This window comes from Betta splendens, chromosome 11 (assembly GCF_900634795.4).
Source record: "Betta splendens chromosome 11, fBetSpl5.4, whole genome shotgun sequence".
Lineage (NCBI taxonomy): Eukaryota > Metazoa > Chordata > Actinopteri > Anabantiformes > Osphronemidae > Betta > Betta splendens.
This window is the reverse complement of record NC_040891.2, coordinates 9,404,410-9,416,682: the sequence shown is the minus strand read 5'-3', so window position 1 is coordinate 9,416,682 and position 12,273 is coordinate 9,404,410. Positions and strand designations below refer to the sequence as shown.

General features: G+C 50.7%; 1 protein-coding gene and 1 long non-coding RNA gene across 2 annotated transcripts; one reads left to right on the top strand and one right to left on the bottom strand.

Moving 5' to 3' along the window:
• Position 1: 1 nt before the first annotated feature.
• On the bottom strand, positions 2 to 1,556 carry LOC129604814 (uncharacterized). Its single transcript, XR_008696063.1, has 2 exons — positions 1,334 to 1,556; positions 2 to 1,094 (listed from the first exon to the last, which is right to left on the bottom strand). It is a non-coding gene; the product is annotated as an uncharacterized LOC129604814 (long non-coding RNA).
• An 802-nt stretch (positions 1,557 to 2,358) lies between these two features.
• Positions 2,359 to 4,198, top strand: lratd2a (LRAT domain containing 2a). Its single transcript, XM_029167646.2, has 2 exons — positions 2,359 to 3,655; positions 3,961 to 4,198. The coding sequence occupies exon 1, from the start codon at positions 2,805 to 2,807 to the stop codon at positions 3,627 to 3,629; it is 825 nt and encodes a 274-aa protein (XP_029023479.1). The 5' UTR covers positions 2,359 to 2,804; the 3' UTR covers positions 3,630 to 3,655; positions 3,961 to 4,198.
• The last annotated feature ends 8,075 nt before the right edge of the window (positions 4,199 to 12,273 follow it).

The following is a 12,273-nucleotide window of genomic DNA, read 5'->3' as shown; positions in this document are numbered from 1 at the left end:
GTTTGAAAAAAAAAAAAAAGATGCTAGTTTTATATGTCAGCCTATATTTTAGGAAATCATCGTTGTACCTTGTTTAATGGGACCTTGACTATTATTGAATGAGCTAAATGAAGAGAATAACATTCCTGCAACGTGCCCTCCTCTGCCATCGTTGTCCACCTCTCCTCTGCTCCAGATACATGTTATTACAAATAAATATGTACAAAGTATATGAACATATGAATAAATATGTAATAGGAACCCAGTCTTTTCCTCCCTGAGAAGCTCTGCCCGTGTCATTTCTCCTTTTGTACGCCTTGTTTTCTCAACCTGACGCTTTGAAATGGAGCCAATCGCATTACGTGATATTAAGCTTTACTGGGTGGACGTGTCCCTCGCCAGGTGGAGCAGATGGCTCTCAAGACACCGTGGTCCGAACTCTCAGTCCATCTGTGCACTTATACCGCAAACGGGCCCCGTCCTGAGGAACGGCGGCTCGTATTTGGCCTTGAAATGTGAGAAAACCCTGGTTTGGAGGAAGGTGACGGTGTCGGTCGGAGGACGGCTGTGCCCCCACTGGACAGGAGGAGTCCTGCCTAATTGACTGCGTCTCCCAGGCCTCCCTGCTCCAGTAATTTCCCAGAACCGCAAATTACACTGTGACATCAGGGGGCACCAGGGGTGGAAACTGGGTCACGCCACCCGAGGATAAAAAGCTCCGAGAAGCAGTCAAATGGGCTGCGCGTCACCACTCTAACAGTTCATTTCTTCCCCAACACCCTCAGCCATGCGCCGATATGAATCCTCATGCTCCGGAAAGGTGTAATACATCTGCTGAATTCATTCTGCAGATTTGTTATTTTTGGCTTCCGTCATATGCATTGTCAAAGTGGGACTGTTGCGAGACTGGGGGCTGTAACAGGAGGGAAGTCAGAATTAGAAAAGAGGAAAAAACTTAGACTTAGACGCACCCATAGACTCTGTGTGAGAAGTTGAGCCGACGCCGATTAGACGTCAGTGGATGGAGAGACGACGCCGACGTCTCAGGCGACGACTTCTGCCGCCTTATCGTCGTTAGATCAGTTCAAAAGGAAGCAGGACGCATGATGATAAGGCTTCGTTGAGTCACGTCGCGGCCATGTTGGTTCATCGCGTTTCAATGTTGGTTGAAGAAAAAAGAAAAGCACGCAAAGACAAATAAATTCCAGATGTGAGGCCAGAATGGAAAAAATGTCAGCCACACGCTGTGACTCAGATTAGGTTTTACTGCAGTGAGTGGGGAAAAACACTAAGGGGGGATTAGGCTGTGTTGGAAATCACAGTGTGAGTCTGTGCAGCTCAGTGTCTTAATTACCTTGATCGTCTTTGGGAGAGCTGCCTTAAGGTCTCCCTGCTAATCTGCTGATCCCACCGAGTTTCCTTTCTGCGGGTGTGAACTGGACCAGTGGTGTCGAGGCATGTTCTCGATCACACCCACGGCACTGGACGGCCTTCCCGTTGTAACTGGTCCCTCCGGCGGCCTCCCAGTTTGCTCTGGGGCCGAACCTGTGCTTTTGTCCATCCTGTCACAAAGTTGTGTTCTCTCGGATATTGTGTATTTGACGTACCCCCACCCATCTCTCTCCTTCGCCCCCCCCCCCCTTCCACTCACAGCTTTATCATTATCAGTAGGTGTTTCAGACAGTGGCTGCTGCAGTGCGTGTGCCGTTTTGGGTGGGGGTGGGGGTGGGGGTGCACCCAGCACACCACCGCCTGCCTGTGGATACAGTGGTGAGAAAATAACCCATAACTGTGAGCAGGTCGAGGCAGGCGGCAAGCTACAACAAACGAAATGGAGACATTATGGTCCCACCCGGAGCTGCAGACGGAGCAAATGACTGCAGAGTCAGTTCATTGAAGGAAAGACAGGTGGTCCACGCTGGAAAATGTCCACAGATGTTGGACCCCGAGGACAACTCAGGGCGTGTGTCTGGAGGATATTTAGCCACATTCAGCTACTAATCTGCTTTTTTACACATTTTCCCCTAAACGAAATAAAAAAATGATACAAAAAATATGTAAAAATGTATGAATATATACAATAAATGCTAGAAATTCAATACATTTAATAAATATTGACGAACATACAGACGGAAAAAATATAACTGAATAAATAATTAAATAAAATAAAACAACAACAATGAGCTAATAACCATCGAAATTGTAATGACTTCAAATGATTTTTTTTATTAATCAGACTTTTTATATAGTTTATACATTAGATCAGTCGTTGTGTTTAACATCATCATATTTACTGGTTTCACCCAGGATCGCTCTCTCTCTGCGTGCGGATATTAAAAGTGCGCTGCTGAAAATTACGCGCACTTCCGCTTTAAAAGCGGAGCTGCGTGTCGCCGTGGAAGCGGAGCCGCAGACCTGCCTCCGGCTCGGCTGCGCCGCGCGCAGTCCGCACAGGGGACGGGTTCGCTCGCACGGAGGCGTCGGTAGTTCAGCGCGTCGACGACGCGGACGCGAAACGCATCGTGCTGGACGCAACTTTACGCGGGGACTCCACGCACAAGGCGAGGCTCCCCCTGAGCCGCGTATCCACCGGCTGGATTCGAAACCAGTTGGACTCGTCCGAACTCCACTTGTTGATGAGGCACTAACGGACCGTCCCGTCACATCGCCCGACACTCGTATGCGCAATTTGGATCAACCCCCCCCCCGTGCGACGGACGGCGGCGCGAGGGAAGTTTGAAGCCATGACGCTTTGAGGCAGACGGCGCAGGTGATGTTTGTGGAGCGGTAGCGGCTCTGCGCGTCCGATCGTGTTACGCAGCGTCATGGGGAACCAGGTGGACAAGCTGTCACATTTAAGTTACGCGGAAGTTCCCACCGTGGACCCGAACGGCGTGGACGCGGAGGACGGCCCGCGGATCGGCGTCTCCTATATATTCTCCAACGACGACGACGAGATGGACGACGGCTGTGCGGTGGAAGTCACGGATAAAGACCCGAACCAGGAAGAGAAGCAGCACGAGCCGCGCGACGAGGTGGAGTGCGCCGTGTTCTACCGGGACGAGTGCATCTACGAGAAGAGCGTCAAGTCCGCCAGCCTGGACGTGTTCTCCCCGGAAAACCTGCTCAACAAATGCAAAGCGGGCGATCTGGTGGAGTTCGTGGCCACGGGCCAGTACCCGCACTGGGCCGTGTACGTGGGCGACTTCCAGGTGGTGCACCTGCACCGGGCCGAGGTGAAGAACAGCTTCCTGACGGACGCGAGCCAGGGGCGGCGGTGCCGGGTCGTGAACGACCGGTACCGATTCAAGGCGCTCGGCGCGGACGTGGTGGTGCAGAACGCGATGGAGCAGGTGGGCCTGAAGGACCGGGAGCTGAGCTGGAGGAACTCCGAGTGCTTCGCCGCCTGGTGCCGGTTCGGCAGGCGCGAGTTCAAGGTGGGCGGGGAGATTCGGATAGGCAAGCAGCCGTACCGGCTCAAGCTCCTCGTGTCGGACAAGCACGCGCACGTGCTGGAGTTCCAGAGCTTGGAGGATATGATCGCGGAGAAGCGGCGCAACGACCACCTGGGCCGGACGGCCGTGCTGCGGGAGCTGGCCACGCACGTGAGCGGCGCGGGGGAGACGCGCGGGCACGCGGGCGCGGACTGACGCCTGCCCCTTTTCACGCTCTTCGAGTAATTGCTTTGCAAGTAGAGTGACCTTTAACAAACACGGGCTGTTCCGCCCTAGAGCGAGCCTGCACGGGACGTCATCACTTCTAATTCAGTATTATCGTTTCTGGTGCGCGTCGAGCGTCAACAAAGTTATTGCCTTAAAAGCCTCAATAGTCACACAGCGTCTGATGCTAAATGCCTGTTGTAGTTATTATCATTTATGAGATAAATGAACTTGATTACATTAATTGATAGGCTTGTTTGTGGCTCACCGCTCACACAGAATGTATAGTTTTATACAAGTTTCTCACGTCATTCCTCCTCAGCTGTCATCGTTCTGTAGCAGAGCGTTTCTACTCATCCCGTGTCCTGTTACTTAATCCTCCCATGGTTCAACTTCAACTCCACCGCAGACGACATGGTGCCAGAGCTGCTGCTGAAAGCTGCAAGTTCTCTCTCTCTGCCTTCAAGGGTAATTCTTCAGTTCTGGGGCTGGTGTGTGCTGCCCCGGTCGAAGTCTGTGTTAACTGTACCCAAGTTTCAAGTAAACCACCATTCATCGCCTCCTTTTGAAAACGAGTCCTGTTTTTTTGTACCAGGAGAGTGGGAGCAAACGCTCACTGCTGGTGAGAACGAAGGAGCTCTCATTAAGGACTGCTGCCACTTGCTAATGAGTTGCTGTGTACAAAGGCTTTATGAGTCATAAGCATCTACTTTAATTTGACTTCAGCACAACAATAGATCAGTTATGTTTCATAACTGTTTATTAGCCACATTACTGTGCTGTTGAGCTTTAGTGAAACTAAATTCATGGTGGCGTGATTTTTATTTACCTCATACGGAAGAAAAATGTTGCTTTAAAATAGTCACATGTATTACCTTTTTATTGCATCACTTCATTAGAAAGTGTGTGATTTTGATGGTGTACTCTGTCTCCGTGTCACTCACTAATTCAGTTATCACCGTGGCAACGTGTGCTGCAATCCACCTCGAATCAGTTGAGATGATCAGTATGTGTAACAGCTGCCTCCTCCTCGTCCGTGTTTGGCGAAGCCGACACGGGTGGGGTGAAATGTTGTGAATATGCCAGTGGCCAACATCTGGAGTGGGCGTAAAAAACCTGCATTAGGATAAAGAAATGACCGAAAGTGGTGTTAACGCAAAGGCCTTAAAGTCAGTAAACTGCATGAAGAATAGTTTTACAACCTCAGGATGATGATACAATGTTGCATCACTGTCCATGGATGCTCACTGCGCCCTGATGATGGCAGTGATCAGCTCATTTTATTTATAGCTGTGGAGTTTGTCACCGCTCTGAAACTTTTCCTCGTTCCGCTTGGTTTTGGTCACATCATCACATTCTTCTTGAGGCGCTGCTCTCATTCCTAACATTTAAGGCTCTGAACCGTTGAGCACAGGTACAGTATGTTGACGTGAACAGACAAACCTAACGCACCTTTCGCGTCACCTGCTCAGGAGGACGAGCTCATCCGAACCGGAGCGGCGACCGAGCGACAGCTGAGGCATCACCTCCTCATCAGCTGTTTTGTGCCTCAGTGATTACAGATTTTAACACAGAACATTGGATTATTTCTCCCCAGTGGAGCACACGCGAATCAAAAAAGTCCCAGCTATTAATGGTATTATCTTAGTGTTAAAATTGCAAACTTTTAATTACACGTTCTCAAATTCTGTCTATTCAAGTAGCGAAATTATTTATAGCACAAATGTGTTTCCTCACCTGGACGCACGTGTTGGCGGTAGAGTAGACGTGTCTGTGGTACCGGGTCAGTAAATGCAACAACCAACCCGGGTTAACGCGCGTCCCCGCGTGAGTGAGTGTGAAGCAGCAGCCAGGAAACATCTGTGAGCACGCTTTCCAGTGGGTTGAGACGGAACCGCTGCTAATCGTCATCGTGCTGACTGTTGTTTTGTGCTCGGCTTTGTTCTGGTTCGGTGTCAGGTCTCAGCTGTCCCGTTTCATGTTTATGATTTAATGTTGACAAAACGCTGGTGACGCAGCAGTGTGGGCTCTGTGTGTGTGTGTGTGTGTGTGTGTGTGCTCAGTGATGGGAACTTGCTCATATCTCATTCACATGGTTTAAAAATACTTGTACTTTCTGTTTAAAGCCACGTTGCTTCAATTGCAACCTGTTGCGAAGCCGTCATTTCATCAACCACGTAAACCAAAAAAGTTGTGTGCATCGTGTACACAACAATTGACGTAATGACAGATGACGTCAGTGATCCGCCCTGATGTCACTTTTCTTCCAGTGACGTCTCGTTTTTGTTGTCATCAACCTAATAATTGCAACGCTGTCTGTAACGTGGCTGTTTTGAAACCACTCCACATTATGTTCTTCTGTTTTTCCCTCTTTCTTCTTTTTAAAGTGCGCCTCGAAATAATCTGTCTTTCCTAATTATCATGGGACCAGCCAGGCTGAACCGGCATCCTACATTTGACAGTTTGATTTCTGGCTTCTTTGGCCACCAGATGTGTTCCATCCCAGAGGTGGCTTTGATGCTCTCAGCAGCGCTGTAATCAAATCAGGACACCGTAAACCCTCCCTGGGGTCTTGTCAAGCTCAGCTTTTCCCCAGTATATTAGACAGGTTTACACGGAGGCTGGAGTTATGCAGCACGTGGCTGCAGCCTGCTGGAGCTGCAGAGCTGGAGACGCGGGACCCTCCCGCATCTCAGGTGCAGCTGGAGGAGCAGGTTCCAACCTCGCAAGGCTTGCGAGTCGTTAGTGTGCGTTGATGCCTTGATGCTGGCCTCCACGGCTGCAGGTTTTGTGCGTTTTTAGGCCTGAATAAGGTGAAAAATCACTAAGTCTCAGTTCAAAATGCAAGAGTCTAGTAAAAATAACCCGAATGTCCTGTAAAACCTCATGGACATTAAAATGTGACGTGTGTGTGTGTGTGTGTGTGTGTGTGTGTGTGTGTGACATGCTAGAACAGCCTGATAGGAGCAGCTGCACGAGCTTTGAATTAATATCTCTGAGGTGGCTTTATTTTTCCACAAATCATTCACACGTACCGCTCCGTAGCGGGTGGGCGTATCGCGCTCTGAGTGCTCTCACAGGGAAGCGCCAGCATCCAGCATCCACTGCCAGGCCATTCCTCCTGATGGGATGTGAAAGCTTGGACGTAGTAGACTTAACCCAATTATAATCAAATGTCAGTGCTCGCCTCCGAAGCTCGGGACGCGATGCCAGCTGCTGCCGTGTGGGCTTTTGTTTCTATAGGAAGTCTGATTAATTTTATTATGAGACAACAACACAGTGGGGATTCTTTTCCTACCGCAGCGTCGCTGAAATGAAGAGAGACGTTTGATCTCTCGTGATTGATGTCCACCTGAAGACGGATGTGAAATTGCCGTTGACCAACGTGTGGCCTCATCTTTGTGCTTCCAGCTGTTTAGCGCCTGCGCCCAATCACACGTAGACGAGTCGAACGGACGCCGCGTCAACGGGAATCTGAGCTCGTCGTGACAGTTTATAGCTTTGGGAAAGAACTCTTCCATTTGCTAATCCGTTACACAAACGCTAACAAAGGAGCGAACCATTAGGAGAGTCCGCATAAAGCACGAGGCGCCTCCAGCTCCGAGCTTTCAAGGACCTGGAGACGCTGCGTTGCTGGGCTTGTACTGCGTATAGCACTACTTATGTGAAGCCTTTGTGCCTGTGTTGCTTCAGTTAATGCCACTGTGTGTTTCCTAGTCATCAAGAGCAAACTGTGACCAGCAGATATTGGTTCTGACCAGTGGACACGACGGGTCACCGCCCCAAATCAGCTTAAATAAACCAGCGGGCTCAGTCCTAGCATGAGATGGAAAGAACACACACACACACACACACACACACACACACACACACACACACACACACACACACACACACACACACACACACACACACACACACGCTGGGCAACAAAGGCCCCATGGCGGCCCATCGCAGGGCTATTTCCCAACACGTAATCAAGTGTGAATAGGCTCAGAAACGCCCGGCGAGTGTCTCACCACTGTGGCCTTTGTTCTTTGTGGCCGAACGACAGGAAAAGGTTTGTTTGGCTCCACCTGGACTGGTCCTGTTCTTTATATGCTGGACTCGTACCAGGAAACGCTCCAGTGTCCTGAGGACAGATAATGGTGTGATGTAATAACTGTCCTGATGAGTAACATGAATGTCTAGCAGCAGAGATGACTAAACGGCCATGAGCAAACAATACACCTATAAAGTGACACACTGAGCAGATTTCTAGGCTCGAGGTGTAGAAGTTCCTACGTGCGTTTCCTCAAACCCACCCTCACGACACCTGATCCACTCATTCACAGCAGAACTGGAAAAACAGGAACGCTGCCCCTAGTTCCTCCTCGCGTTGCTCCTGCTAAACCTGTAGCGACACCAGACGAGCAGGATGAATGAGTTAATGGCACCTCAGCAGCCGCTAATGCCAACGGTCACAGTGCATCTGCTTTTATTGAGCGACCTTTCTTTGTATTATTTAACTCTTATCTCCTCCTCCCGTGTTCCCTCCATCCTTTGTGCAACAGTTGCTTTGAGCTCGTTTCGTCTCGTCTCATTCTTCGTTCCCGTCCTCCTCTGTATGTTTCTGGGAACAGGTCCGCGGCGGCTCGCGGAGGCAGGTGGCTGCATTGTTCTGTCGCGGCGGTCCCTCGGCGCCGCTCGCTGGCGACGCGTTCACGGCGAGTTGTCGTTAAGTGGATGGCGAACGAAAGGAGCTCCCGCGTGACGCCTTTTTTTTTTACACAATGTGCCGTTTGTAACGGTTGGATCACGGGCTGCGTCTTCCAGCAGCTGCTTTTATTCACGTTACAGAAGGTTTCACTCAAAAGTCACTTTTCTGCATGACATGAGGCTGAAAAAAGCACCAGTAAACAGTGAAAGGCCTCTCTCTTCTGCGTTAACGCCCCATTAAGTCTATAAATGGGAGGACGAAAGGGCAGCGACACGGTTTCGCCTTATCTGTTTAGAGATTAAATGTAGTTCAGACGAACCCCTCGGTGTGATTCCTTTGTCATTGTATTCGTGTGCTTTACAAGGGCACCAGACTGTCCCCATTATCAGTTCAATTAGCAGCTTCTATCCCAACATCTGGACAGCTGTTATCATTTAATTTGGCAATCAGTCCTTCTGACTCTGTTTGTGTCTCGACGTCTGCGTAAAACGGAGCCAGACGCAGATTAGTGGCTCATTCCTCCGGTGACACTGAGCGTGAGCTCACCCTGTGTGGGCGCCAGGTCTGAGGGATTTCCACGGCGCTGAATAGCTCCTAAATGAATTAAAGCTGAGTCATTACCTGGTGTTTTGCATAAAGTCCAGAGCGTGAGGTGAAGCCGGGCCACGGGAAAGATGAGAAATGAGAGGAATTGTGCCGTGTATAATGTGCTGGTGTCTTACTGGAGCTGCTGCGTCCCTGCATTTACAGTACATGCTCATTACGGCCTCTGCACCGATTGCTGGTTTGAACTCCTCCCGGCCACAGCTGCTCTGCTGTCTAAAATAATCCGCCTGTTCTAGACTCTCCAGAGGCCGCTCGCAGTAAAAAGGGGCGCTCAGGAGAAGTCGCAGCGGGCAGGAGGAGGGTTCCTCCGGGTGGATTAGCGTTCTGCCTCCGCTCCTCCCGCAGCTACGATTTCCTACTCGAAATTAGCAGCCGCTTTAACGATGCTGCCTGAGTAATCACCCGTTCAAAATGGCCACGAGCTCGCGCCGCGTTGCCAGATTTCACATCGCGCGTGATCACGTGCGGCTTTACCAGATTCATCGACAATTCAAACAAAGGTGGTTCTCAGACTTGCTTGAGCTGACCTCTATAATTAATTCAACCCGCATTTGCAAACTTAATGCTGGATATCGGCCTGCGCTGCCGCGAGTGCGTGATGGAAGGAGGCTCTTGTAAACTGTGGTCCTGTTGCCTTTTCAAGGTTATTACCCAACTCTTCAGACGCTGCGTTTTATGATCTTGAAGGAGCACATGATACAAATAGACCATAATGGTGTATTCTCCTGAGTCCCGGCTGAAATGGAGCACCTTGGTGGTGTAATTTGGAGTGTGGTGGATGCTTGGAGTGTGGAGCGACGGCCCCTCGCCTCACGCGGCCGAGGGCACGCGCTACGCGGCGCACCATCTGTCTCGGGGACTGAGGTGTTGCTCAGAATGCGTGTCGCCGTCGTCTTCACTTTCAAATCAGCGCAGGACGGCAATCGATCACCTTCAGGAACCCGAGGCCGGCGTGTTTTTTTCCATTTCTCACATCAGCAGCCGAGGTCAGGGTACAGGGAACCTGGGATGATCCGGCGCTCAAGACTGACAGTGTATGAAAAGCAATGAATTTGAATGGGAGGCTCGAGAACGCGCTGGGACTTCATCCATTGCAGGAGCCGGCGGCCTCGTCCCCCTCCACAGACTCTGAGGGTTTTCCTTACCTGTCTGGACACAGAGGTCATTTGTTCGGGTAGTGTCAGTGTGCCGAGCTTCCTCTGCTAATGATTCCACGGGCGGCGGAGGTGCTGTCACTAACAGCTTTGTGAAAAGCAGAATAGACTCCTGTGCTACGGCGGGGGAGTCTGCAGGGAGGTCAGACAGAGTGTTACATGACACATCAGTATTCATGAAATTTTACTCTCGGCGGTTTAAACCTCTTGGCTCCGCTCTTGATGATCCCTGGCCGCGTCTGGGGAGGGCATTACACCAGATGAGCTCCCACGGACTAATTGCAGCGCATTTGCATAAATGTGCGGCTTCCAGATGCCGCGAGCGCCGCGAGCGCGGCTAACAGCTGGCGCGGTCACCTCTCCGGCACGTGGGGGTGACCTCTGACCTCCGCTCTCGCTTCTCTGCCGCCGTCCTGCAAACAGACGACATTTAGATCAAAACAACGATGGAGTTATTAGCGCATGTGTCATTTACAAGTAGCCAAAGATTGTAGCATAACAGACCGCCACCTGGACAGATCTGACGCTAGATTAGAAAATCTAACGAATCGTTTCAGTTGCTCCCAATTAAAGATGAACTCAGTTCGGCTTCTCGGAGCTTTGTCAAACATCACTGGATGAAACGAGGGGAGGCAGAACCTCATTATTTTCTAATCCAGAATGGTTCCGAGTGAGGGTCGGGGTGTTCTGGTTGGTGCCGCCGGTGCTCACCATGCGGTCCGGCTCCCGCCAGGCAGCCGCGCAGGAGCCGAGCCCCTTCTGGTGCGTTCGCAGGAAATGAGTCCGACAAAACGGGCCCAACCTGAAATGATTAATAAGAATGAAAATTAAAGCTAAAACTCCAGCGTGGTGTTTGACATTAGGGCGGCGTGTTTGGTTTAATTTAGTCAACTCTGGCGTGCAGCACAATCAGGCGCTTTTAATGGACGTTTTTAATGGACACCGGCTGTTTTTCTTTGCCCAAATGCATCTCGTGAACATCAGGGGACACAACTTTAAAAGGGAAACGCAGCGTGGTTGCGCCGTGTCGAGTGCCCGGTTGCTGAAGGGCTGCAATTAGTGTAAACGGGGAAAAAAAAGGTTCAGGCACCGGAGTAAATACGGAACCAGGCGACACAAGAAGCCCAGGAAGTCAACGGACCTGCGGCACCGGGCCGTGCACGAGGCGCGCGCACGCTTCGCTCACTACCTGCTGCTCGAGCCGCGACGGAGGAAATTCCAGCGCGTCCAGAGGCCTGATTACGGTAATAACAGCAGCACGGACAACAAAGGATGGCGTCACATGCGTGGAACGAAAGCCTCGAGAGTCTTATTGTGGTTAACGCCGGGGCGTAATATTGGAGGGAATGTTAATAACAGTGTGGAGAGTCACACACTCCACACTCCGAAAGGCACCAAGTGTTCTGCTGCCTCTAATTCATATGATTTTATTTAGATGTTTATTTCACTGTCACATTATGTTGAAGCTTTATTGAGTATTTTATTACGAGTCATGATAACATAGACGCTCAGTCATTGTTCGGAAGAAAGAGCCAATGTCCTGTTTTTGTGTCGCTGCGTTTTTATTCCAGTAATTTGCCTTTTATTTGGGTTTTATGGGAAGCAGTTGCCGTGTTTTGTTTTGATAAGTGCTATGCTATAAATAAGCTTCATTGCCATCATTGTCCTCGCCACGAGCCAGTCGCCTCTTATCATAGCTCCGGAAAAGTGTAGCTGAGCTCTGGGGCTCAGCGGGAAGCAGGTTATGGACCCGATCATTAGGGGGTGAGTGTGTGTTTGTGTGTGCGCGTCTTTTTGGGATGCGCAAAGATGCCATCAAAGCCCGTCAGCTCCTCTTCCCGCCGCAGGCTGCGGCTGTACAGGACGCCAGCGGCGCGTTCTCCCTCGCATCCCGTCCCCACGCGTCAGCCAGACGAAGGCTCCTCGCCTGTACACGGGTCAAAATCATCTGTCAGGCAGACGGGACGCGCCGCTGACACTCGCCGAGGTAATTGGTGGCATCGCGGCCTCACAGGACACGCTTGACGAGTGTCCCGCCGCGTGTCAGAGGTTCCTGCTCCTGTAACGGCTCCCGTGTCGAGACGAGGAATGTGTCATTGAGTTTTTGATTTTGATTATGTTAGCGAGCATAACTTCTACTAGCTAGCTGTGTTGTGTTAGCTAACCATAACCTTAA

Coding starts and splice junctions, on each gene's coding strand:
- lratd2a (XM_029167646.2), top strand. CDS start 2,805: ATGGGGAACCAGGTGGACAAGCTGTCACATTTAAGTTACGCGGAAGTT.